This window comes from Rhinolophus sinicus, linkage group LG07 (genome assembly GCF_036562045.2).
Source record: "Rhinolophus sinicus isolate RSC01 linkage group LG07, ASM3656204v1, whole genome shotgun sequence".
Classification (NCBI taxonomy): domain Eukaryota; kingdom Metazoa; phylum Chordata; class Mammalia; order Chiroptera; family Rhinolophidae; genus Rhinolophus; species Rhinolophus sinicus.
In genome coordinates, this window is record NC_133757.1 from 66,646,203 (window position 1) to 66,672,871 (window position 26,669).

At 45.4% G+C, this 26,669-nt stretch overlaps 1 protein-coding gene across 5 annotated transcripts in view; it reads left to right on the forward strand.

The window, feature by feature from the left end:
- RASGEF1A (RasGEF domain family member 1A) overlaps positions 1 to 26,669 on the forward strand; it is a 116,232-nt gene that overhangs the window by 26,147 nt on the left and 63,416 nt on the right. For 4 of the 5 annotated variants that reach the window (XM_074337315.1, XM_074337316.1, XM_074337320.1 and 1 more), the window contains exon 2: positions 15,111 to 15,162. The exons of the other annotated variant lie outside the window; for it this stretch is intronic. In XM_074337315.1, the coding sequence (XP_074193416.1) occupies positions 15,127 to 15,162 (36 nt within the window). In that variant the 5' untranslated portion in view covers positions 15,111 to 15,126. The remainder of the gene's footprint in view (positions 1 to 15,110; positions 15,163 to 26,669) is intronic. 5 annotated transcript variants of the gene reach the window in all.

Below are 26,669 nucleotides of genomic sequence, written 5' to 3' on the forward strand. Positions count from 1 at the left end.
TGCTCCCAGCTTGCTGTGTGCCTGGACCCCAAGCTTCGCCCTCAGGTCCTGATCTTTGGGAGCCTGTGCCCTGGAGCTGAAACCCTGGCGAGGCTCTATGTCTCTGGGCGGAGGCCTGCCTGGTCCTGAATGACCCCTGACTGCGACTGGGCCTCCCTGACCTGGGCTGGCACAGCCTCTGTCTCTGCTCTGCCTGCCCCACACCCTGTGGCTGCCCCACTGACCCCCACTTCCCACCAGTCACCACACCCTGGCCTGCCCCTCCTGACCTCTACCTTTCTCCTCTGCAGCTGAGCCACCGGCCACCACCCCACCCTACCTGTGGGGGAACAGAATGACACACAGTCTAATGGAGGAAGCTCAAGCCCAGACCTGCAGTGACCTTTGGGGATTTTTCTGTGAGCCAGAGGAAGGACAGGAAGCATCCTCAGGGCCCCTGCAGCCCCTCCCCGTCCCTCAGCCCTGCCATGGCCGGGGATCCCAGAGACAAGCAGGCTTGCTCTCCCGCTCCGGAGATGCTGACCTAGGCTGTGGGCACAGGGGCTCAGTGAGGGCAGCCCAGCTACGCTTCGTGGGGTGAGGTGGCTGGGGGTATAGGCTCATCAGCCAGCTTCCCTTTGGATCCCGTTTGTGTGAGGCAGGGTGGTGTCCATCACACCTTTCGAGACCTGAGTCCCTTGGCCTGCTTGGCTCTGTTGCCTCTTGCTTACAAGGCCCTGTGGGCCTCTGATGGTTTGTTGGGGCCTCCTCAGGGCAGGGCTGGTGGGAGGTGCCAGGGATGCTGGTGCAGGTCTTGGTCAGCAATGCCCCTGTGTGCACCTGGAGGCTGCCAGGCTGCGGCTCTGGCCCCTGCCACCTGTCTTTCCTGGCTCCCTGCCCTTTGAGACCCTGACACCCTAGCACTGAGCACCTGTGCAGATCTGGGCCACTTTCCCACACGATCTGCTCCAGTGGAGGGCTTAGGAAGCATACGGGCGGTGAGGGTGCAGCTTTGCTACCTCTGGGTCTCAGGCACCTCCTCTGTAAAAGGAGGGGACCTGTAAACTGTGTTTCAGGTGTCAACTACAATTTAAAAAAATGGTCACGTGGACGTAGGGGACAGCACAGGGATATAGTCAATGGTACTGTAATAACGATGTGTGGTGTCAGATGGGCACTGGCTTCTTCGGGTATCACTCTGTGAGGTGCACAAACATCTAATCACTGTGTTGTTTTGTACACATGAAACTAATAAAACAAAAAATTGTTCCACGGCAAGGTGGGGGCTGGGACACTCTTAGCCCTGCCTCCTCCCTGGCACCCCCTCCTGGCATGGGCTCCAGGGCTCCTAGCCCAGGCCCACATGGGCTCATCCAGCTGGGTCTGTCAGGGTCCAGGTCCAGGAATGGTGGAGCCCCAGCCCACCTGGCCAAGTGTGGGGAGCGCTGCACCTGGCCAGGACAGTCAGTAGCCGTGGGCTCTCTGCTGTCAGGTCCATTCTGTGTCACCTCAGGGGAAGGCTCCTGCACAGTTCTGCCCTAGCCAGGGCATTCAATGTAGAGTCTCTAAGGTAAACAATACTGACAGAGGAGGCAGGGGATGGGGAAGGGGGAGAAGGAGGGAAGGCCAGAAGGGCCTCCCTAATTCACATGCATGAGACAGCGTTAGTGTTGCTTGGCAACCAGAGGAGGAAGGAGGGTGTCAGAGAGGAGCCCAGACAGCTTGAGGCCCCTGACCCACCCTGAGCTGACCTTCCTGAGAGGAGGGAGGGGCCAGCAGGCAGACAGGGCTGAGCACCTGCCCAGGTAGCCACAGGCTTTCCCTCCAGGGCTGTCTTCCCAGAGGAGCCAAGGGTCACAGGACTCCTAGGAATATATACCTACCACCTGGTGGTTTCCCCCCACCCAGCCCCTGGGGTGGGGGTCTGGGCTTTGGTTTCAACTTTGACCCTGACCAGTGTCCTGAGTCCTTGGCCAGATTGCTTCACATCTCGGACCTCAGCTTGCACTCCTGTGAAATGGGCCAGTAGCACTCCTCACAGGAGTTACTGTGACAAGTAAATGACAACATTATGATATTTCATCCCCAAGGCATTCAGTCCTCATGGGCACACTGAGCACCCACGAGTGGTGCTGCAGCACTCAGGAGGCTCCATGAGGAGCAGCCCCTGCACCAAGGAGCTTACAACCTAAGAGAAGATGAGGGCGACAGGACCCCCCAGACTCTCCGAGCTTTTGGACAAACTGGGCAAAGGTGCAGCCTGGGACTGCATTAGCACTGGAGTCAATTGTCCCCCCCTTAGGCTGCGCGACTGTTCCAGACACCCCTGGAAGGCTCCAGGCCCAGGGTGATGTGTGAGGCAAGGGTGGTGGCAGTGAGCCAGCGCAGGAAGAAGTGAAACTGAGCAGGTGGCCAGACAGAAGTGAGTGGGGGTGGTGCAGGTGGGTGTGGGCTCCAGGGAGGGGCCTGTGGCAGGACAGTGATATAGGGAGGACAGTGATATTTTCCTGCATGTCCATGCACTTCGTCTATGGCATTTCCACTTCAGCCAAGCCAGAGGGCCTGGGCTGGGCTCTCATGCTGGGCAGTGACTGGTAGCCAGGGACTTCCCAGGAGGATGCTAGAAACCCCAGTGCCCTTGGTTTCCTCTCCAAATGCCTGGGAATGTGGTGTTCTGTGCCCAGGAGGAAAGTCCCCAACTTTCCCTGCTGCGCTCTGTGGCCAAAGCTGCTGGGACGCAGAAGCCTCTCTGCAGACACTGCGGGTGGCCGTCGGGCTCAGAGCTCCGTTTCTCATCTGTACGAGGCAGTGCTACCAGCTACACCAGAGGGCCTCGTGGTCAGACCCCAAAGGGAACATGACAAGTGTCACTCATGTCATCACTTGTGTGGCATGGAGAGGCTGCCTCCTTTGGTCCCTCCCTTTAGCCATGATTTCACGATCTCCAGGGAGAACCTCTGCTTGAAGCTCACCCCACAGTGACCTTGAGCTACAGCAATGGTTCCAGATTTGCTTTAGCAAAAAGCACTCTGCTCTGTAAACACAGCCTTGTGGAGGGCCACCACTGAGTGCCTGCTGAGTGGCGCCACCTGCCGGACCTCCCAGCCCTACCACCTTCTCCTGCCTCTCAGGCTCCAGAGACCTGGCATCGCAGTGGTGTGACCTGGACTTGAAGGTGTCAGTTCCAGGCCCCCTGAGAAGCAGATGCCCGTGGGACTAGACTAGATGTACAGAGAGGGAGGTAGCTGGAGGGGGGCCAGTGATGCTGCTGTGAGCCCTGTGATGGAGAGGACAGCATAGGAAGGAGCAGGCAGGAAAAGTGCAGCTCAAAGACCACAGCCGAGAAAGTCTGGGCCCTGACCAGGGAGCCCATAGGAAAGGTGCCTGTTAGGGAGGTCTGCCCTGGGCAGGAGGGGCATGGGGTAGTGATAGCCTATGCGCTGCTCTGCAGTGGGCGCAGCCCAGGGAAGTGTGGCTTCAGCGGGCACCACAGCAGACCCACAGAGGGAGCAGCTGAGGGCCATCAGCACGCAGCCTATCGTGGCCTCTCACAGCTGTCCGATGCTGTCACAGTGGGTGCCTGAAAAGCCCTGAGGGCAACCTCCCTCTATCCCCTGCCCTCTCTGCATCCCCTCCAACTCCTGGGCTGCCTAGTTGGGTATTTCTATCCCACTCTCTTCTTACTTGGACAACTGGGATCATGGGGGGGCATTTCTGGAGGGAGCACATTCGCTGGGCACCAATGCTGCTGACATAGGCCAGGCCCTGGCTGCATGTCTCCTTCTGTCCTCACAGCAGCCTTGCAGGGTGGGGAAGAGGGTGCCATACCCAACCCAGCTCCTGGGCATGGCAGGGACAGACAGGTGGAGCTATCAGCTGTGTGTGCTGGGCATGGGCAGCCTCCAGAGCCACGTCTAGATGGGCAGGAGTTGTGCAAGATTCCTTTCTAGGTGCCACTTTGACCACCCCCCTGGGGCTCTGCAGCAGAGGGGGTTGCCATGGCCCCAGGGACCTGCTGTGCAGGCCACTGCCCTAACAAATTGTCACAAACGTAGTGGCTTCAGTAACACACACTTACCATCATACAGTTCTGTGGGTCAGAGGCCAGTGTGGTTCTGGTGGGTCAAAGTCATGGTGCTGGCTGGTCTGCCTCCGGAGGCTCCAGGGGAGGAACATTTCCTGCTCTTCTATGAGCTGTGGGACTGAGGCTCTGTTCCCTGCTTGCTGTTGACCGGGGGCCCTTAGCTCCCGGATGGGCTCCCCATGTCAGCAGCAGGGTCTCTGATCCATCTCTCTGCCCTGCCCTGTAGGCATATCTTTCTCTGACAACAGAAGGTTCCTGATTTTATGAACACCTGTGATTATAGGCGGAGCTAGGTGAGAGCAGAGCTCTGTCCTGTCTGGCAGCACCCTGCCCACCCTGACAGTCCAGTCCTGGAGGAGCAGGCCAAGGTCGGAGGCAGAGTAGCAGGTGTCCTGTGGGCGGAGTGAGGTAGCTGAGCTGGAGTGCTGAGTCAACATGCCAGATTTCTGACAATCCTGATGGGACAGGCTCTGCAGCCACCACACCCGGCACAGTTCACAGTCCACTCTGGGTTTGCATGTGTGGTTTGGAGGTGGGATGGCCTGGCTGTGTTGACATCTCAATTTTCACAGCTGCCTCGGTCCATCACACACACCCGTGCCTCCTGCTCTGCTGCACATGAGCGACAGTAGATCAAGCTGTGTGGCTTTTCTTTTCAGTGCATGTATGGGTGTGTTCCTGCTCCAGCGTTTGTGCCTCCTAGGGAGCTCCTGGTAAAGCCCCAAATCACAGAATGATAAGGGGGCCTGGGAGGTGCAGGTGGGCAGCATGGGCTTCACCCCACTTCAGGGAAAGGAGGGCCTGGGGTGGGTTTCTTGGGGTGCTCCAGATGGCTGCTGGCTGATCCTCACTGCAGGCCTGGCCAAAGGTGGGGAGGGAAAGCAAGTCTTAGAAATGTGGTCACAGAGGTGTGAAGCCAGTCCTCAACCCCAGAGCAGCCTCTTCTCACAGCCCTTCTTTTTGGGTTCCTGGTGCCTCCTCCCCAGTCCTTCCATCATGGCCATGCATCCATCAGAGGGGTGCCCATTGTCTTCCATGCCCCATCACCATGGAGGTGTGTCATTCAGGATGGCATGCGGGATCTCAGCTCCTATTCCCCACACAAGAATGCAGGACATGGTGAGGCCAAAAAGGAACACCCATGGAGCCATAAATGGGGGAGTCATACCACGGTAGTCTCGCTGGCAGCTGGTTGGAGACACAGGAAGCAAGAGCCACACGATCTGCAACCTGCCGTCCGCTTTTCTGCCAACCAACTAACCCCACTTGCTAGTTGCAATCCACTGTGCTAACTGCAATCTGTGCTTGTTAGCTCAGCCACCATCTTCTTGCTAGCCCCCACTTGCTGCTAGCGTAGCCACAGCAGTTATATTAGTGGCCAATGGCTCACTGGTTGCAGCTGACGGCCAACTAGCCACAGCTGATGGCCATCCAATCACAGTTGATGGCCATTTACCACCTGAGCCAGCACCTTTCCACGTGAGGCCGAGAGCCTGGAAACTGCACTCCTGGCTCTGTCCCCACACTCCACCCCTACAGGGTCTCGCCTCATAATCTACGTGACAAGCATCTTCCGCAAGGGGCCCTGTGTGAGGAGCCTGGAGGTGAATGCAATATCCTGGACACAGCCAGGCTTGCTGGACACAGCCAGGGTTTCTCAGGGTACCACCAGTCCTTCTGGGCACAGCCAGACTTCCTGGGCTTCTTAGGGTACCACCAGTCTCCCTGGGCACAGCCAGGGCCTCTCAGGGCACTGCCACTCTCTCTGGGCACAAACAGACTTCCTGGACATAGCCAGGGCATCTCAGGGTACCGCCATCTTCCTGGGCACAGCCAGGGTTGTCACATATTCTTGACGGTGGCCAGTCAAGACTCAAAAGCAAACATCCGCCAGTTCCACTACCTGGTGGTATGTTCCCAAGCAAACAGTCAAGCGGGCCATTAAATTAGGGATGGAGCCCATTCCCCATAGTCCACAGTCATTCGCCAGGGCTGTGCGTTAGCCTCACAATGTGTGCCCCCTCTGCAGGGCGAGGGCTCCAAGTCCTTCCCAACTTGGGGGTGAGGGCCTCAGCAAGAACTTCCCAGCCCACAGGGCCGCAACAAAGTTCGCTTTCTCCGGCCTATGCTGGTTGGGGAACCGTCCACGTCTTCCCACCCCTCCACAGAGTCCAGCTCTCCAGTGGTCGCTCCTCCTGGTCTTCCTGAGGCTGAGTGTTCATACGCACAAACTGTTCCACTGCCTTTCGGAGAGCTTTGGCTGGCACTGTACCCTGCTCGCTGCGCCATGTGTCATGCGGGGTCTCTGGTCCCACTCCCTGCACAAGAACGCAGGACATGATGAGGCCAAAAAGGAACACCCACAGAGCCATAGATAGGGGAGTCACACCACTATAGTCCCACTGGCGGCTGGGTTGGAGACACAGGAAGCAGGTGCCACACGATCTGCAACCTGCCGTCCACTTCTGCCAACCAACCAACCTCACTTGCTAGCGGCAATCTGCCGTGTGAACTACAATCCATGCTTGCTAGCTCAGGCACCATCTTCTTGCTAGCTCCATTTGCTGCTAGCATAGCCACGGTAGTTATATTAGTGGCCAATGGCTCACTAGTTACAGCTGATGGACAACTAGCCACAGCTGATTGCCATCCAATCACAGTTGATGGCCATTTACTACCTGAGCCAGCACCTTTCCACGTGAGGCCAAGGGCCTGGAAACTGCCCTCCTGGCTCTGTCCCCACAAGGTGCCCCTAGAATGCCGGGCTTGCAATCCAGTTTGCACTGCTCTGTGTGATGCCCAGGCACTGCTGACTCACTGTGCTCCTTGGGCAGGGAACCCCCACACATACCACCTCACCAATGCGCTGCTTGCCTAGACACCCCCTACCCTTTGGGCTCTGTGGAGCCTTGTCCCTGGAGGACAACCCACCCCAGCCTCTGGCCCTCTCTCACCCCTGCCTAAGGGGACTGCCCTGGCCTGATGGCAGGCGCTCAAACAGCTGAGCCACGTGGGCCCCCAGGTGCCTTTTGGGCCGACTACAGCTGGCTGGGTGAGGAGCAGATATGAACAAGGAGCTGACAGTGAGGGGCCCTGGGGCCTGCTCCCCAAGCACATGACACCTCACAGGGTTTCTCCACCCTGGCTACACAGTGGTGTAAATTCCTGGGCCACAGCCCCAGGGACTCTGGTTTAGTTAATTTGGGGGTGGAGCCTAGGAATCTATTTTTAGCAGTCTTGTTGGGTAGGGATGGGGGCACTTTGGGGGAGTGAGTTATACCAGACAACAGGCGGACACTGACTGGGCTGTTCTTGGTCTGCTGGACAATGGCCTCCCTGTGGTTGGTGACAGACGCTCGCTGAACTGGGAGTCGTTTCTGCATCACCCCAGGCAGAGTGTCACAGCTGTTCTGAGTGTCCTATGGTGAGGCCCGCCCTCTGTCCCTGGTAATTGTCCCAGTAGGCCTGAGACCTCTACCTCTTCTGTGTGTGCGCAGTACCAGGAAGAGGTGCTGGGCTAGGGGCTGCACCCGCCCTCTTGGGTGTACACCACAGACTGCATTTCTAGCAGAGGAAACTGAGGTTCAGAGAGGGGAAAGGCTTGTGCCAGTTCCCTCAGTAGGGGACGCAGAGCTGGGGACCTCGCCAGGCTTGCCAGGGCCTGCTGCATGCTCTGTGCTGCTGCCTCAGGGGGCTTTACCTGAAAGAGGCACTGAATAATCCTGCTTTAAAAGTAACGTTTAAATACATCAATTGAAACATCTGCAGTATCATGTTCGCTGATTAAGGAACTACTGTGTTTCCCTGAAAATAAGACCGGGTCTTATATTAAGTTTTGCTCCAAAAGACACATTAGGGCTTATGTTCAGGGGATGTCCTGAAAAATCATGCTAGGGCTTATTTTCCGGTTAGGTCTTATTTTCGGGGAAACACGGTATCAGACCCTGGAGCCAAATGCATCAGTTAGTACCAGCTGACCATCTAACCTCATCCCCCTTCTGGCTCAGGACCTGTTCTCCTGTCCGGTCCCACCCTCCCTTGAGGAACCCTGGCCCAAAGCCTTTGGCCTCATTCCTTGGGGACAGTGGTACCCACTGAGCCCAGATCCATGGGGATTGAGAGTAAAGTGTTAATGTGCCTGTGTCATTCTAAAATCTGTGACATTCTGGGGCTGGCCCCGTGGTTCAGGTGGTTGGAGCTCCGTGCTCCTAACGCCAAAGACTGCTGGTACGATTCCCACATGGGCCAGTGGGCTCTCAACCACAAGGTTGCTGGTTCAGCTCCTCGACTCCTGCCAGGGATGGTGGGCTGCGCCGCCTGCAATTAAGATTGAACACGGCACCTTGAGCTGAGCTGCCACTGAGCTCCCGGATGGCTCAGCTGGTTGGAGCGCAACCACAAATTGCTGGTTCGACTCCTGCAAGGGATGGTGGGCTGTGTCCCCTGCAACTAGCAATGGCAACTGAACCTGGAGCTGAACTGTCCCTTCCACCCTTCCACAATTAAGACTGAAAGGTCAACAACTTGACTTGGAAAAAAGTCCTGGAAGTACACACTGTCCCCCAATAAAGTCCTGTTCCCCTTCCCCAATAAAATCTTAAAATAAGAAATAAAACGTTTAAAAAAATAAATAAAATCTGAAGGAAGGCTGAATCCATGCAGGGAGCCTGATAGCAGAGGAGGCAGAATTCCATCAGTGCTGGGTCCTTCCCTCCCCATGAGAAGAGGTGCTTGTAGCCCCGTTCCCTACCCAGCAGCCTCCCCTGCTCAGTAGCACACAGGCCAGACTGCAAGGAGCACAGCACACAGCTGCTGGGGGCACCCTGTGGGCCCAGCCCTTGCTCTGAGTGTCTCCATCAAATTGGAGGCAAAGTGATGTGTGTTAGGTATTTTCAAACTTTCTTTAGCAGTGAAGTCCTCCAAGTAAAAGCAACACAAGATAATGCAAAATTGATCAAAGGGAGCAGCTTTCTTTGAAAGGAGGTGGGGAAGGTGACAGAGCATCTGACAAGGAAACACAGTCGTCAGATGGCCCCAGGAACAGCGTAGCTGCGACTGGGGAAGTGCCGTGGAGAGAAGGCTCCAGATGTCTGTGCCCTGGCAGGAAGTGAGGCTGGCAGGAACAGCATTCTGAGCAGAGGGAACAGCCTTTGTGGGCCTCTGGGGGAGGGAGCAGAGCCATCTGACCAGTGGGGATCCCATCAAGGTGAGTCTGGGCCTTGCCAGCCAAGTTACCCGTTTTCTCTTCTTTGAAGCAGTGGGAAGCCACTGAAGTGTTTTAAGCAGTGGGGGCACACAGATGACCCCATTTATAGAGTGGTTAACAGATGGGAGGAGCTGGAGGGCCCACTGGGTGGTCAGTGCTGTTCCCAGGGGAAGGGGATGGCCACTTGGACAAATGAGTTCCAGTGCGGATGGACAGACAGACATGGTCACACATGGGAAACCCAGAGCAGGGCACACTGCCGGTGGGCTGTGAGGACTGGATCTGAGGGATGGCCCTGCAGCACCTCAGCCCCTCAGCTGGAGCATCTTGCTCATCATGGACACAGCTTCTCCAGTCTCTCTCTTTTAGAATTGCTTCTTCTTTTAAGATTTCCTTTGTTGCTTCAAGTATGTTTCCTCTGGGGTGGATTCTTCCCTTGGCCATTTGGCCTTTCTCTTTCTTGCTGTCCATTCTTCTCTCGTGACTGTTTATGTCTCTTGAACTTGAGGCTGTACGCACATTTTAAGGAGGGTGTCTGGGGGCCCGGTGAGCGCTCCCTCTGTATCGTACAGACTGCACCCCACAGTGTCTCCCCTGCGTAGAATTCCCAGGCAGACATGTTCCCAGGAAGGGTGTGCCTGCACTCTGCTGTGAGGCACCTTTAGGTGGAGGGGCTGGCTGTCAGTCACACCACCCCTCCCCCCTGTGGCAGAACTCGCATCTGGCTCCTGCTTACAGGACAACTCCCCACGGGGTGTCTGCCCCTGTCTCCTGCCCCTCCTTTCCCCCCAGCCCAGTAAGGACCTGTCTGTCCTGTGGTGGGAGGGCAGGTGAGCCCTCCACTTGGTCTTGTCTGTATACCCACTTCTTCCCTGAAAGGTGGGGTTTCCTGCACGGGCTCCTCTTTGGCTTCATCCAGCCACCCACCACCACCTGCCTTCCGCTTTCCAGAAGTGTGAGTCACCTTGTCCACTGGTGACCCACACTCTTGCACAGCTTTTCTTCTGTGCTCTTTTATTTCCAGGAGGTTGGAAAGCAAATGCATTTGCCATCCTCAACTAGAAGTCATGGTTTCTTCCTGTGTAAAGTGCCCTTTCAGACCCATCAGTTCTGCTTTCTTTTGTAGGACTAAAGCTGCACCAGCCTCCTTGATTTCTGTCTCTCAAACTCACATCTGCTCAGTGAGCAAATTCTGTGTGTCTACCTAAGTAAAGTCCTGCTTCTGCTGTGCCTCGCCCCTGCACTGCTGCCTCCGAAGTCCAACCCACTGTCCTGAGTATGTGGGTTTTTGCAGGAGTTTCTAACTGGTCTCCTGCTTTGAACTTGCCCCCTTGTCTTGTCTCCGTAAGTCAGCCAGCGTGGTTTAAATTAGATTGTGTAATTCTCTACCCAAATCCTCTGGTGGGAGGTAGAGTGAGTGGGTTGATGAAACACTTCAGACACACAGACTTTAGGACCTGAAGAGGAGACTGTACTGGGGTGAATAGAGTCCCCTAAATTCATGTCCACCTGGAACCCATGAGATGACTTTATTTGGAAATAGGGTCTTTGCAGAAGTAATCAAGTTAAAACAAGGCCATACTGGATTAGGATGGGCCTCAAAGCCAGTGACTGGTGTCCTTAGAAGGAGAGGGAGATGGAGAGACATGGAGGGAAGGAGACCATGTCACCTGAGGACAGAGACTGACACGATGCATCTACAAGCCAAGGAACGCCGAGCACTGCTGGCGACCACCAGACTCTAGGAAGAGGCAAGGAAGGATTCATTCCTAGGCCGTCAGAGGGAACACGGACCTGCTGACACCTTGATTTCAGACTTTTCGCTTCCCAAACTGTGAGAGAATACATTTCCATTGTTTTAATCCACCAGCTTGTGGTAAGTTGTATGACAACCAAGGAAATAAACACAAGCCCTATTCCGCCTACGAGGCCCAGTAGGGTCTGCTCTCGCCTCACTACCTCCACTGTACCCCAGCAGCACTGGCCTGGAGCAGGCTGCATATGCTCCTGCCCCAGGGCCTTTGCCCTTGACCTTCCCTGGGATATACAGGGATTACTTCCTTCAGGTCTTGGCTCAGAAGTCACCTTACAGAGGGGCCTTCCCTGGCTGCCTGATTTACCGAGAAAGCCCTGCCTCCCCCATCCGCTCCTGGGCCTCACTGCCCGCCCGTGTTCTCCCCACGGCTCTCACTGCCAGCTGGTATACAGTCACTTGCTTAGTGTTTGTGTCTTGCCTCTGCCATGGAAGCCTCACAAGGGCCGGGACGCTGTTGATTGTATTTATGGCTGTGTCTCCAGTGCCTAGAATGGTGCAAGGCACGTGCCCAGTATGTAATCAGTGAATAAAAAAGCAAATCCACAAGCTGTTGAATAAAGGGGCAGACTCCAAACGGACAATTCAAGGAAGAAAATGTTGTGGGTTTTTTTTTAACCTCAATCTGGCTCATAATTAAAGAAATGCAAAGTAAGTCTACAGTGAGATCATTCTCATCTGTTAGACTGTAATGAATGTGAGGGGAATTGGGTGCTATCCTGGGAATGTAACTTGGACCATATCTTTATTCTGTTTAAAAATTTGAAATATGTAATTCATATAACATAAAATTCACCCTTTTATAGTGAATAATTCAGTGTTTTTTGCATATCCACAGAGTTGTAGAACTATCACCACTACTCCCAGTACATTTTAGTCACCCCCCAAAGAAACCCCCATACCCATTAGCACCTCTTCTCCTGCCTGCTTGCCCTTGGTGACCACTATCTATTCTATGACTGTGAATTTGCTTATTCTGGACATTATAGTATGTGGCCTTTTGTGTCTGGTATCTTTCTCTTAGTACGATGTTCTCAAGGTTCATCCATGTTGTAGCATGAACTTCTTTCCATTGCCATGAAATATTGCATTGTATGTGTGTACCACATTTTGTTTATCCATTCATAAGATGATGGACATTGGATTGTTTCCACTTTGTGGCTAATATGAATAATACTGCCATGAACATTTGTATACAAGTTTTGATGTGGGTGTAAGCTTTTAAATATTTTGGTTATGTACCTAGGACTGTTATTGCTGGTAACTCTGTGTTTCAAATGTTAAGGAATTGCCAGACTGTTTTCCAAAGCAACTGCACAGCTTCACATTGTCACCAGGATTGTACTGGAGTTCCAGTTCCTCAGCAGCTTCATTAACACTTGTTAGCACCCACCATATTTACCATAGCCATCTCATTGTTGTGAAGTGGCATCTCATGTGGGCTTGGATTGCATTTCCATCATGACTCATGATGCTGAGCAAGTTTTTATCTGCTTGTTTTCATTTGTGTATTTCTTTAGAGAAATGTCTATTCAGATTCTTTGCCCATTTTTAATCAGGTTATTTTTCTTTTATTATTGAATTGTAAGAGTTCTTTATGTATTCTGGATACTAGGCCTTTATCATATACATGGTATGCACATCTTTTCTCCCATTTTAATATCTTTTTTGTTTTTTATTTTATTTTTATTTTTTAAATTTATTGGGGTGACAATTGTTAGCAAAATTACATAGATTTCAGGTGTACAATTCTGTATTACATCATCTATAAATCCCATTGTGTCTTCACCACTCAGAGTCAGTTCTCCTTCCATCACCATATATTTGATCCCTCTTACCCTCATCTCCCACCCCCCACCCCCCACCCCCCTTACCCTCTGGTAACCACTAAACTATTGTCTGTGTCTAAGAGTTTTTGTTTCTCTATTGTTTGTCTTGTTCTTTTGTTCTTTTTGGTTTATATACCACATGTCAGTGAAATCACATGGTTCTCTGCTTTTTCTGTCTGACTTATTTCACTCAGCATTATACTCTTAAGATCCATCTATGTTATCGCAAATGTTCCTATATCATCTTTTCTTACCAACGAATAGTATTCCATTGTGTACATATACCACAACTTCTTTATCCATTCATCTATTGAAGGATATTTTGGTTGTTTCCATGTCTTGGCCTCCGTAAACAAAGCTGCAATGAACATTGGAGCACACGTGTCTTTATCTCTAAATGTTTTCAGATTTTTTGGGTAGATACCCAGGAGAGGGATTGCTGGGTCATATGGTAATTCCATTCGTAACTTTTTGAGGAACCTCCACACTGCCTTCCATAACGGCTGCACCAGTCTGCATTCCCATCAACAGTGTATGAGGGTTCCTTTTTCTCCACAGCCTCTCCAGCACTTATTACTATTTGTCTTGTTGATGATAGCCATTCTGACTGGGGTGAGGTGATATCTCATTGTGGTTTTGATTTGCATTTCTCTGATGATTAGTGATGTTGAGCATTTTTTTTATATGTCTATTTGCCATTTGTATGTCCTCTTTGGAGAAATGTCTCTTCAGGTCCTCTGCCCATTTTTCAATTAGGTTGTTTGTTTTTCTGTTGTTGAGTTGCATGAGTTCCTTGTATATTTTGGATATTAGCCCCTTATCAGAGGCACTGTTTGCAAAAATCTTCTCCCATTCACTTGGTTGCCTCTTTATTTTGTCAATGGTTTCTTTTGCTGTGCAGAAGCTTTTAAGTTTCATATAGTCCCATTCATTTATTTTAGCTTTTACTTCCATTGCCTTTGGAGTCAAATTCATAAAATGCTCTTTGAACCCAAGGTCCATAAGTTTAGTACCTATGTTTTCTTCTATGCAGTTTATTGTGTCAGGTCTTATGCTTAAGTCTTTGATCCATTTTGAATTAATTTTGGTACATGGTGACAAATAGCAGTCCAGTTTCATTCTTTTGCACGTGGCTATCCAATTCTCCCAGCACCATTTATTGAAGAGGCTGTCTTTTCTCCATTGTATGTTTTTTGCTTCTTTGTCAAAAATTATCTGTCCATATTTATGTGGTTTTATTTCTGGGTTCTCAATTCTATTCCATTGGTCTATGTGTCTGTTTTTCTGCCAATACCATGCTGTTTGATTATTGTAGCCCTGTAGTACAAGCTAAAGTCAGGAAGTGTGATACCTCCAGTACTGTTCTTTTTCTTAAGATTGCTTTGGTTATTCGAGGTCTTTTGTGGCTCCAAACAAATCTGATGATCTTTTGTTCTATTTCTTTAAAAAATGCCATTGGGATTTTGATGGGGATTGCATTAAATCTGTATATTGCTTTGGGTAATATGGCCATTTTAACTATGTTGATTCTTCCAATCCATGAGCACGGAATGTCTTTCCATTTCTTTGTGTCTTCTTCAATTTCTTTCAAAAATGTCTTATAGTTTTCAGCATATAGGTCTTTCACATCCTTGGTTAAGTTTATTCCTAGGTATTTTATTCTTTTTGCTGCAATTGCAAAAGGAATTGTTTTTTGTATTTCTTTTTCTGAGATTTCATTGTTAGTATATAGGAAGGCAATGGATTTTTGTGCGTTGATTTTGTAGCCGGCAACTTTACTGTATTCGTTGATTGTTTCTAATAGCTTTTTGGTGGAGTCTTTAGGGTTTTCTATATATAGCATCATGTCATCTGCAAAGAGTGATAATTTAACTTCTTCATTCCCAATTTGGATGCCTTTTATTTCTTTCTCTTGCCTGATTGCTCTGGCAAGGACTTCCAACACTATGTTGAAAAGCAGAGGTGATAGGGGACAGCCCTGTCGTGTTCCTGAACATAGAGCAAAGGGCTTCAGTTTTTCACCATTAATTATGAGATTAGCTGAGGGCTTGTCATATATGGCCTTTATTATGTTAAGGTATTTTCCTTCTATACCCATTTTATTAAGTGTTTTAATCATAAATGGATGTTGTTCTTGTCAAATGCTTTTTCTGCATCAATTAATATAATCATATGATTTTTGTCCTTTATTTTGTTTAGGTGATGTATCACATTGATGGATTTGCATATGTTGAACCATCCTGTGCCCCAGGTATGAACCTCACTTGGTCATGATGAATAATCTTTTTAATGCATTGTTGTATTTGATTTGCTAGAAAAGTCCCGGACTTTTACTTTTGGGAAGGTTTTGGACGACTGATTCAATTTTGTTACTGGTGATCGGTCTGTTTAGATTTTCCAGTTCTTCATGGTTCAGCCTAGGAAGTCTGTATGTTTCTAAAAACGTGTCCATTTCTTCTAGGTTATTGAAATTGGTGGCATATAGTCCTTCATAGTATTCTTGGATGATCCTTTGTATTTCTGTGGTGTCCGTCATAACGTCCCCTTTTTCATTTCTGATTTTGTTAATTAGTGTCTTCTCTCTTTTTATCTTAGTGAGTCTAGTGAAGGGTTTGTCAACTTTGTTAATCTTTTCAAAGAACCAGCTCTTTGTCACATTAATTTTTTCTATTGTCTTTCTGTTCTCTATTTCATTGAGTTCTTCTCTGATTTTCGTTATTTCCTTTCTTCTGCTGACCTTGGGTTTCACTTGTTCTTTTTCTAGTTCTTTAAGGTGTAACATGAGGTTATTTATTTGGGAGTTTTCTTGTTTCTTGAGATAGGCCTGTAATGAGATAAATTTCCCTCTTAAAACTGCTTTCGCTGCATCCCAAAAATTTTGGTAGGATGTATTTTCATTGTCATTTGTTTCTATGTATCTTTTGATCTCTCCTCTAATTTCTTCTTTGACCCAGTCCTTCTTTAAAAGTATGTTGTTTAGTCTCCATGTATTTGTGTTTTTCCTTCTTTTTACAGTTGATATCCAATTTCAAAGCCTTGTGATCAGAGAATATGCTTGGTATGACTTCAATCTTCTTAAATTTGCTAAGGCTGATTTTATGTCCCAATGTATGGTCTATCCTTGAGAATGTTCCATGTACACTAGAAAAGAATGTATAGTCTGATGTTTTAGGATGAAGTGCTCTATAAATGTCAATTATGTCCATTTCATCTAATGTGTCATTTAGGGCTGCTATTTCATTATTTATTTTCTGTTTGGATGATCTATCCATAGCTGTCAATGATGTATTTAAGTCCCCTAGTATAATTGTGTTTTGGTCAATTTCTCCCTTTAGTTCTGTTAGTAGTTGCTTGGTGTATTTCGGTGCTCCCTGATTGGGGGCATAAATATTGATGACTGTTATGTCTTCTTGTTGTATAGTCCCTTTTACCATTATGAAATGTCCATCTTTGTCTCTTGTTATCTTTTTCACCCTGAAGTCTGTTTCATCTGATATCATTATGGCTACACCTGATTTTCTCTGGGTACCATTTGCTTGGAGTGTCAATTTCCACCCTTTCACTTTGAGTCTATGCTTGTCCTTGTAGCTGAGATGTGTCTCTTGGAGACAGCATATGGTTGGGTTTAGTTCTTTGATCCAATCTGCTACTCTGTGCCTTTTTATTGGTGAGTTCAGTCCATTTACATTTAGGGTGATTATTGATATGTGAGGATTTCCTGTCATTCTATCTTTAGTTTTCTGGTAAGGCTGTGTCTCCATTGTTTCTTTGCCTTTTGTTGTTGTCTATTATTTCTGTGTGGTGGTATTCTATGATGTTTCCCTCTGTCTCTTCTTTTATTACAGTATGTATTTCAGTTCTGGATTTTTTTGAGTGGTTACCCTTAAGTTTATGTAAAAGAAAGTTTGGTATTTAGAGTATTCCATTTTCTTCAGCACGCTTTCTTTCTCCATTCCCATATTCCGGTTCAGGCCTTTACTCTCCCCCTTTTTATGTTTTGGTTGCCACAAATTGTCCCTGTTGATGGTGGTCGAATAGCCTCCTTTAGTATTTCTTGTAGTGTAGGTCGTGTGTTAGAAAATTCCCTTAGCTTCTGTATGTCTGGCGAGGTCTTTATTCCTCCTTCATATCTAAAGGATATCTTTGCTGGATATATTATTCTTGGCTCATGATTTCTCTCTTTCAATAGTTTGAATATTTGGTTCCACTCCCTCCTGGCTTGTAGAGTTTCTGCTGAAAAATCTGATGATAATCTAATGGGCTTTCCTTTGTAGGTTACCATCTTCTTTTCCCTGGCTGCCTTGAGGATTCTTTCTTTGTCGTTGATTTTAGACAGCTTCAATACAATGTGCCTTGGAGAAGGCCTGTTGGGATTGAGGTAACTAGGTGTTCTATTTGCTTCTTGGATTCGAGGATCCAGTTCTGTCCACAAGTTTGGGAAGTTCTCATCGACAATTTGTTTGAATATATTCTCTGTTCCCTTGTCTCTTTCTTCTCCTTCTGGTATGCCCATTATTCTTATATTGCTCTTTCTGATGGAGTCAGAAAGTTCTTGTAGAGTTCTTTCATTTCTTTTAAGTCTCAAGTCTGTTTCTTCTTCCATCCATGTCATTTCCATGTTTCTATCTTCGAAGTCACTGATTCTTTCCTCCATCTGGTCAACTCTACTACCTAAGCTGGTTATTTCATACTTAATTTCTTCTATGAGTTCTTAATCTCCAGAAATTCTATTTGGTTCTTTTCTAAAATTTCAGTCTTTCGTAAAATGCTCCTGTTGTTCTTTGTGTTTCTGAGTTCATTAAACTGCCTTTCTGTGTTTTCTTGCATCTTGTTGAGTTTTTTCAGAACTGCAGTGTTGAATTCTGTGTCATTTAAGTCACATATTTTCATATCTTTAAGTTCCTTTTCTGGAGACTTTTCACTTTCTTTCTGAGCTATCTTGTTGCCTTGGTTATTCATGGCAATTACTTATTTATTATTTCTCTTCCTAGACATCTACAGGAGTGGCTTCTGCAACAGGTTGATAGGAAGAAGTCTTTCTTTTGTTTTCCAGTACTTGTTGGTAGAATATTTTATTTTCTCTCCGACTGCAGCCTTTTTTCTCTCTCTCACATGGTAATGCTATGTTTTATCTGCACTATTCCAGCTTTCCACACAATTGGGGGATTCCCTAGGAGATGGGCTTCTCCTCTGTTAATAGTTCACCTGGGTCTCAGGGCGCAGTGTCCTAGTGGGTATGCAGAAAACTTTTGAAGTTCCAACCTCTTCTTGCACCAGATTCAGAGCCTGTATGTTTCAGCAGTTCTGTTTACTCCTGGAGGGATCCACCCAGATAGGTGGGGCCAGGGGTGGGGTGAGTGGTGAGAGGTGGCCCAGAGCAATGGCGGCAACCTCCACCACAGCTGGTCCTGCTTCCACAGCTCCCTCCCCTTTGCCGAAACTAGTAGGGCTGCGAATCTGTGTCTGCAGTTCACCATTCTCCGAACAGCAAATATTCTGTTCTTTTGATCTGACAGTGCTACTTTCCGCTTCTAGCACCGGGCAGGCTGGGGCGGGGCAAGCTCTGGGAGGGTAGGGAGGGGGCATCTAGTCTCAGTGCCTAAGGCTTCCATTCTCTGCTCAGCAGTGCGGGCTTAAACCATCGTTTTCAGCCTTCTTCCCTCAGTCTTTTCTCCGAGGTCTCTGCTGTGAGCTTTGGGTTCAGCCGTGTTATATGCTGCCCTCTCAGCCCTGTGGGCCATAAGCGGAGCCCTAGCAGTCTGAGTTCTTCCCTCTCCCGCAGCTGCGGTAGTTCCGGGAAGCAGCGAGCTTGGAGCACTGAGCTAGGTCTGCGTCCTGCGCCCGCGAGTCTCCATCTCTGCACTTCTCCCTTTCCTCGTCCCCTGCATGCGCAATTCACCCACTTTTAGGTGAATTCAGTAGTGGGCCTCTTTGTCTTGCCTGTCTGCTGTGCAGGGTGTCCTTTGTGGAGTTATTGTTGTTTGTGGTTTTGGTGTCATATCTAAGAAACCGTTGCCTAATCCAAGGTCACAAAGATATACACCTATGTGTTCTTTTAAGAGTTTTATGGTTGTAATCTTATATTTAGGTCTTGGATCATTTGGAGTTTATTTTTCTTCATGGTGTGGGATAGGGGTCCAACTTCATTATTTTGCATATGGCTGTTCACCGGGAACGTTTGTTGAAAAGACTGTTCTTTCCTCCCAGTGAATTCCTTGCCACCTTTGTTGAAAACGAGATGATCACAGATGTCTGGGTTTATTTTTGGACTCTCAGTGCTATTTCCTCGGTCTATATGTCTGTCCTTGTGCCGATATCATACAGACTTGATTATTGTAGCTTTGTAGTAAGGTTTGAAATGGAGAAAGTGTGAGTCTTCCAACGTTGTTTTTTCTAAAGATTGCTTTAGCTGTTCTAGGTCCCTTATATTTCCATGTGAATTTTAGGAACAACTTGTCAATTTCTGTCCAAAAAAAGCACCTAAAATTTTGATAGGGATCACATTGAATTTGAAGATCAATTTGGGGGTTATTGCCATCTTATCAATATTGTCTGCCAATTCACGAACATGGAGTGTCCCTCCTGTTTACTTAAGACTAAATTGATTTCTTCCAACTATGTTTTGCAGTTTTTCAGTGTATAAGTCTTGCACTTCTTGTGTTAAATTTATCCCTAGAGTTTTATTTTTTGATGCTATTGTGAATGGAATTGTTTTATTAATTTTATTTTGAGACTGTTCATTATCAGTATATAGATTTACAACTGATTTTTGTATGTTGACCTTGCTGAGCTTATTTACTGGCTCTATTAGTTGGTGTGTGTGTGTATGTGTGTGTGTGTGTGTGTGTGTGTGTGTGTATGTGTTCATTAGGGTCTTCTATATACTAGATCATATCATCTGCAAATAGGGATTGTTTTACTTCTTCCTTGCAATTTGGATGTCTTTTATATCTTATATGTTATATTGCCTAATTGCTGTGGTCAGAACTCCCAGTACAATAGTGAATAGAAATTGAGATCTTTCTTCTTTTTAAATACAGATGTTTACACCTATCAATTGCCATCTAAGCACTATTTTAGCTGCATTCTGTAAGTTTTGGTATATTGTATCTTCATTTTCATTTATATCAAAACATTTAAAAAATTTCCTTGTGATTTTCTTCTTTTCCCTGTGGTTATTTAGGAGTGTATTGTGTAATTTCTACATAGTTGTGAATTTTCCAGATTTCTTTGTTATTGATTTCTGCTCTTTCATTGTGGCCACAGAACATATTTTGAATGATTTCAGTTCTTTTAAATTTATTAAGACTTGTTTTATGACTTAACATATGGCCTATCTCGGAGAATGTTTCATGTGCATTAGAGGAGAAAATGTATTCTGCTATTGTTAAGTGTTCCATACGTGTCTATTATGTCTAGTTGGTTCATAGTATTGTTCAGGTTTCCTATATCTTTACCGACCTGCTGTTTAGTTGTTCTATCCATTATTTAAAGTAGGGTATTGTAGTCTCCAACTATTTTTGTTGAATTGTCTGTTATCCCCCCCTCAAGTCTATCAGATTTTGCGTCTCAAATTTTTGGGTTCTGCTGTTAGGTGCATATTTTTATAATTGTTATAACCTCTTGATAGACTGACCTTTTATCATTAAAAAACGTCCTTTGTCTCTAGTAATAATTTTTTTCTTAAAGTCTATTTTGTCTGATAAAATCTATGTTGTCTGATATTAAAGTTTATTTTGTTTATAGCAATTCTAGCTCTATTTTGGTTAGTGTTTACATGGAATATCTTTTCCCATCTTTTACTTTTCAACCTATTTGACTTTAAATCTAAAGTATGTCTCTTATAGAAAGCATATAGTTAGATCATGTTTTTAAATCCATTTGCCAATCTCTGACTTTTAATTGTAGTGTTTAATCCATCTACATTTAATGCAATTACTGATAAGATAGAGTTTGCTATTTGTTTTTCATATATTATGTCATTTTTGTTCTATTCATTAATGCCTTCTTTTGTGTTGTGATTTTGTAGTAAGATTTTAATTCCCTTGCCATTTCTTTTACTATGTATTTTGAGTTATTTTCTTAGTTGTTGCTTGGCAGATTACCATTAACATATTAATTTATAACAGTATAGTTCAGATTAATAGTGACTTAATTTCAGTAGCATACGGAAACTTTGCTCCTCTGTAGCTCTGTTACCTGCTCTCCTTTGTGCTCTCATTTTCATAAAATTTACATCTTTATACATTGTGTACTAATCAGCACATATTTATAATTATTGCTTTCTGCATTTAGATAGGAGTAAAACAAGTTACAAGCACAAAATCATTTATATTGTCTTTTATATTTATATTTTATATTTATATATATCACATTACCACATTTTCTCTATGCATTCATCCATTGATGGACATTTAAATTATCTCCATGTCTTGGCTATTGTAAATAATGCTGCAGTGAACATGGGGGTGCAGATATCTCTTTGGTATATTGATTTCATTTCCTTTGGATGTACACCCAGTAGTGGGATTGTGGGGTGATAAGGTAGTTCTAGTTTTAATTTCTTGAGCCTCCATATTGTTTTCCATAGTGTCTGCACCAATTTACATTCCCACCAACAGTGCACAAGGGTTCCCTTTTCTTCACATCATTAGTCCTCAACAACATTTGTTATCTCTTGTCTTTCTGAGGATAGCCGTTTTAACAGGTGTGAGGTAATATCTCGTTGTGGTTTGATTTGCCTTTTCCTAATGATTAGTGATATTTAGTACCTTTTCATGTATCTGTTGGCCATTTGAATTCTTTGGAAAAAAATGTCTGTTCAACTCCTTTGCCCATTTTTTAATTGGATTATTTGCTTTTTTGCTGTTGAGTTGTATGAATTCCTTATATAGTTTGGCTATTTACCCCTTATCAGATCTGTGCTTTGCAAATATTTTCACTCATTCCATAAGTTGCCTACTTAATTTCTTTGAATATATTTAAAATAGATGATTTAAATTTGTTGTTTAACAAATCAAGTGTCTGTACTTTCTCTGAGGCAGTTAGTGATTGCTTCTGTGCTTGTGGGCCATATTTTCTTGTTGTTCTTTGTGTCTTTTAATTTTTTCGTTGAAAACTGTTTCATTGTTGTTTGTATGTTTAGTGATTTTTCTGAATTCATTTTGTGAAGTCTATATTCTTTTGTAGACTTCCTTATCTTTAATGATTGGGCAGAGGTTTCCTTAAATGCCTGGATCCAGTAAGTCTCCAGTCTCTGCCCAGGGGCTCTATGTGCATAGTGGGGCACACTGTCAACTTTCAGCCCGGCAGGTGAGAATTCTGCCTTAGCCTTTTCCCCAGTTGGCACAGAGCCTCACAGTGAGCCCGAGTGAGAGCTGAGGGTCTTCTCAGGGCTTACCTAAGCATGTGCACTGCCTGAGCAGTTAGTGCATGTGGCCTTCTGGATTCCAAGGAATACACTGCAACACTATAAAGCCCCTGTGGACATCTCATTACCGAGCTTTGTCTTTCAAGTTTTTAGTCTGTTGTTTGCTCCAACTGTTTGTTGCCACCGGCAGCTGTGAAGTTAAATGTCTACAATTGTTTCTGACCGCCAATCCTGGAAAAGAGGCTTTTTGTATTGGGAGCTGTGAGTCAGGTCAAATATAGACATTCTTGCAAATGGGATCTTCCAGGGAACTAGTGGACAGGTCAAATGACAATTTTCTGGGAATGAGGCCTTGGAAGCTTTTAAGTCCTGTTCTGCTCCCTTCACTGGCTTCCGGGCTTTTTGTGACAAGTGTGGGTTTTGTTTTTCAAGGCACTGGGAACTAATGAGTGGAGGTGGGACTAGAGGAAGTTAAAATGCCACAAAGCTTATGATTCTTACTGAGATTCAGCTGTTTTTGTGAGTAAATACTCCCTAATTTGCTCCAAGCCCCTGATTAATTTCAAAAGTTCTAAAAAAAAGTTGATTCTGATCAGTTTTGCTAGTTTTCTTGTTGCTTTTATGGGAAACGGTTTTGGAGGTGCTTGCTCTACTATTTTGCTGACATCTGGCCATTTCATTGGGGTGACATTGGTTAGTAAAATCACATGGATTTCAGGTGTACAATTCTGTATTACATCATCTATATCTCACATTGTGTGCTCACCACCCAGTTAGTTCTCCTTCCATCACCATATAACCCCCTTTATCCCTCTTCTACCACCCCTCCCCTTTTATCCTCTGGTAACCACTAAACTATCTTTGAGTTTTTGTTTTTCTGTTTGTCTTGTTCCTTTGTTGCTTTCAGTTTTATGTCCCACATATGAGTGAAGTCTTATGGTTCTTGCCTTTTTCTGTCTGACTTACTTCACTTAGCATGATAATCTCAAGATCCACCCATGTTGCAAATGGCAGTATTTCATCTTTTCTTATGGCAGAGTAATATTCCACTGTGTGTATATTATCACATCTTCTATATCCAATCATCCATCAAAGGGCACTTTGGTTGTTTCTGTTGTGTCACTGAAATTAACCCCTGGTCGTTTGCAAAAGGTGAAAAGAATTCACAGACTCAGCCTGAAATGAGGAGAGCAAGGAAGTAAATTTATTCAAGAAGAAAGAAGCTGACCTCTGCCAGGGCAAAGAACTGCACCTAACTTTAGGTTAGCTTTTTCTTATATAGGAAAGTGTAGGTAAATTTCCTTATGGCAGGAGATGTGACATATAGACTGAGGTTATTTGATTGACATATGTTGGTTATATAACCAGTTTCTTTCTTTCCCAGAATGCATACAGAAAAACCCACGGGGTGTGGGGGGAGACAAGCCTTAATGTTCATTCCATTCTAATTGCATTATAATTAGGCTGGAGTTCAACTAACGGGAAGGTTTTGGCAGTTTGCACATGTGTGAAGAACCAGTTAAAACCAGTTGGGTCTTATCTCCTCTTTTTATGAGGGTTTAGACATACAGGAACAGAAGCAATAGTCTTTCTTCTGGGGGAGTCCTGTGGAGACTTAAATAAAACATGTTTGATTCGAGGGAAGGGTATCTAGCTGTTGACATTTTGCAGCCTGATAGTAGTTGAGGTGCTTGGGAGAACTGTAAAGGGTCCCTTCTGTTTAGGAGTTAACTGGGCTGTTAGAGACCCCTCCCCCTCTAGGCTTTCAACAGTACTTAGTCCGACTTTACAACGTTAGACTTTAAGGGGCTGTAATGTGTAGAGGAGCCGGCCTGGGGGAGGTGCCAGTCCCTGTATTTTGAGTGCCTGCTGGATTTTTTCCTAAGTTGATAATACAGGAAATAATAGAATTGAGGTCAGACTCCAAAGCAATGGGCAGCAATTAGAGCCAGGGCATAGAGGTCTCCTGACAAAACTTTTCAGAGTCCTTTTTAAGTCTGATTTGTCTGTTTTACATTTCCTCTAAGGTATAGACCAATGGTAAGGAACAGACTGAGTAAAATGAGCCTAAATCTAGGGGCTTTTTATCTTTACAGCCAAGTAGGTATTAGAGGAAATAAATAGGTCCAGAGTGAGTGGTCAAGAAAGAATAAATGGCTTCTACATTAATAAGGAAATTAACAGGCTTACCTGCCACGTCAAGATCACCCACGGTTCCACCCCTGTGATGAGAAGAGTTTGGGAGCCTCTGGGAACTTCAGGTCCATTAGTCAATTACAGCCATTTGTGGGGAGAGAGTTGGTCCCTGCTCCCTTGGGAACAGGGGCAATCCCTCCTCCAGTGCCCTTTTAGTTTGCACAGGGGCATGGCTGCTTTGGAGGATTAGGACACTCCTTACTGCAGTGGTCTGGGCTTCCATATCCAAAGCAGGCTCCTTTTATTTGTCATTTCCTCTTCTGGGGTTTTTGGGGTGCCCTGAGGTGGCCTCAGCCCTGGGTTGTCTATAACTGCAGCCAAAAGTCTGGCCTGTCTCTGGCCTCATCTGTAGTCTCACTGTTCCTTTATTCCTCGTTGTCCCCTGCCTCGGTTGTTAAAGATATTTAAACAAATTTCCTGGCCTTCGCTAGGTTCCGTGTCTTTTCATTTAGATTCAACAATGGGTCAGAATTCCTTGCCAGGTTAGAAAAAAATTTAGGCTAAGCTTCTTTATATTGGCCTATACTCTGACACTGAGGAAGGCACATGAACCCCAGTAGTCCTAAAATACAGAAGTTTACATAACTATTAGCAAAGCTTAGTTTTTAGATTTAGTTTTTTCGGAATAACCAGGTCCTGATTGAGACAATATAAAACATAGAAAATTATTTTGATGACACATGTAATCTTTGTTCTTCAGGTAGAAAACTTTTTCATAATATTGGTAGTAGACCAATAGTCTACTACTAGACCAACTTTGTCTTGCTTGGCAGAGAGAGTAAACTCAACTTGAATTTTATACTCGCTTATCTTTGATATTTAAATTTACTTAGTTAATCGTATGTAACTTAACCATATTTAAAATTCTCTCAAAATTTTTCTTTACAAGCCTTCTACAGCTTTCCCAGTCCATCTTAATTTGTCTCTTTTCACTCACTCAGAAATAACTCTATTTAAGACAAACTACTTTCTTTTAGTTCCCTTAAAAATGTATTTTCATACCTTGTATCTTCTTTGAAACTACACATCATTATTTCCTTTTATATATTAATTAGAATCCATAACCTTCAAAACCTTAATTTTTACTGATGACCAAAAGTAAGTAATTAGCACTTCTGCTGGTAAATTGAGGAATATATTTTGTACCTTTCAAAAACATAGGCTTTTGTAGTACAATACAAGATATATTCATTAACAGATCTTAAGTTATCTTTTAATGTTCCTGTGGCAAGAAGATAAACTCTGACCAATCCAATAATTGACATTTCAGTATTTCGTTATTTTGAAACATGTAGTTAATAACTTTTACCATTCCACACAACTGAGCAAAACCAAGATCTTAAGTTACCAGTAGATGCTGAGAAATCACATCCAAACATCCCTATATACAATTATTACTGAAAATTCTTTTCTAAACCTTATTTCAGTTATTTAATAGTTCTTAACTCTGAGATTTCAAAGTTGATTATTACCCAAGCTATTTTCTTGACAAATTCTGTAATAGAGATAACATGAATTTATTTTTGTAAACTCAGGTAAAACAAAAGATACCATATTTAATGTTAATAACCTTAAACGATACGACTATTTAACTAAAAGTTAAACTAGCCTTTGTATCAAATATTTCTTAGATCATGTGATCCTGAGAAGTACTTGAGTTAGTTTTTATTATCTTAATTAATATAAGCTCTTAATCTCTTATTTTTAAGCCAATCAAACATTACAAAACTGGTAATACCATCTAGAGGCAACAACTTTGTGATATATAAAACACAGTCAAATACAAATATTAGAGACCATATATATAAACAGAGCCACCAACAATTACAGAGAGAACCTAAGATCTTATAGTTGCCCTCACAACTTCAAAGAGGCTGTGGGGTGGGGTGGGGCCTTGCCACCTGCGTTTAAAAGTGTCTTTTTTTCTCTTCAGTTACCTCAGCCTCAAGTAGCGGCTGCAGCAACCCTTTGTTTACATTTGAGGTTATCTGCAAGATGCTGAAAGTTACAGAAAGTTAGAAAAACTTTTTAAGACTTATTTTGGAAAGTTTCTGAATATAGAGTTGGTATACAAAACAATTTTAACTTCAAAAAAAGAACAATAATTTAAAGACCCATTAAAAGGCAACTTTTTCTTGGAGTTTAGAATGTATATGGGCCAAGCAGTGTTACAATAAAATATTACTGGCTTC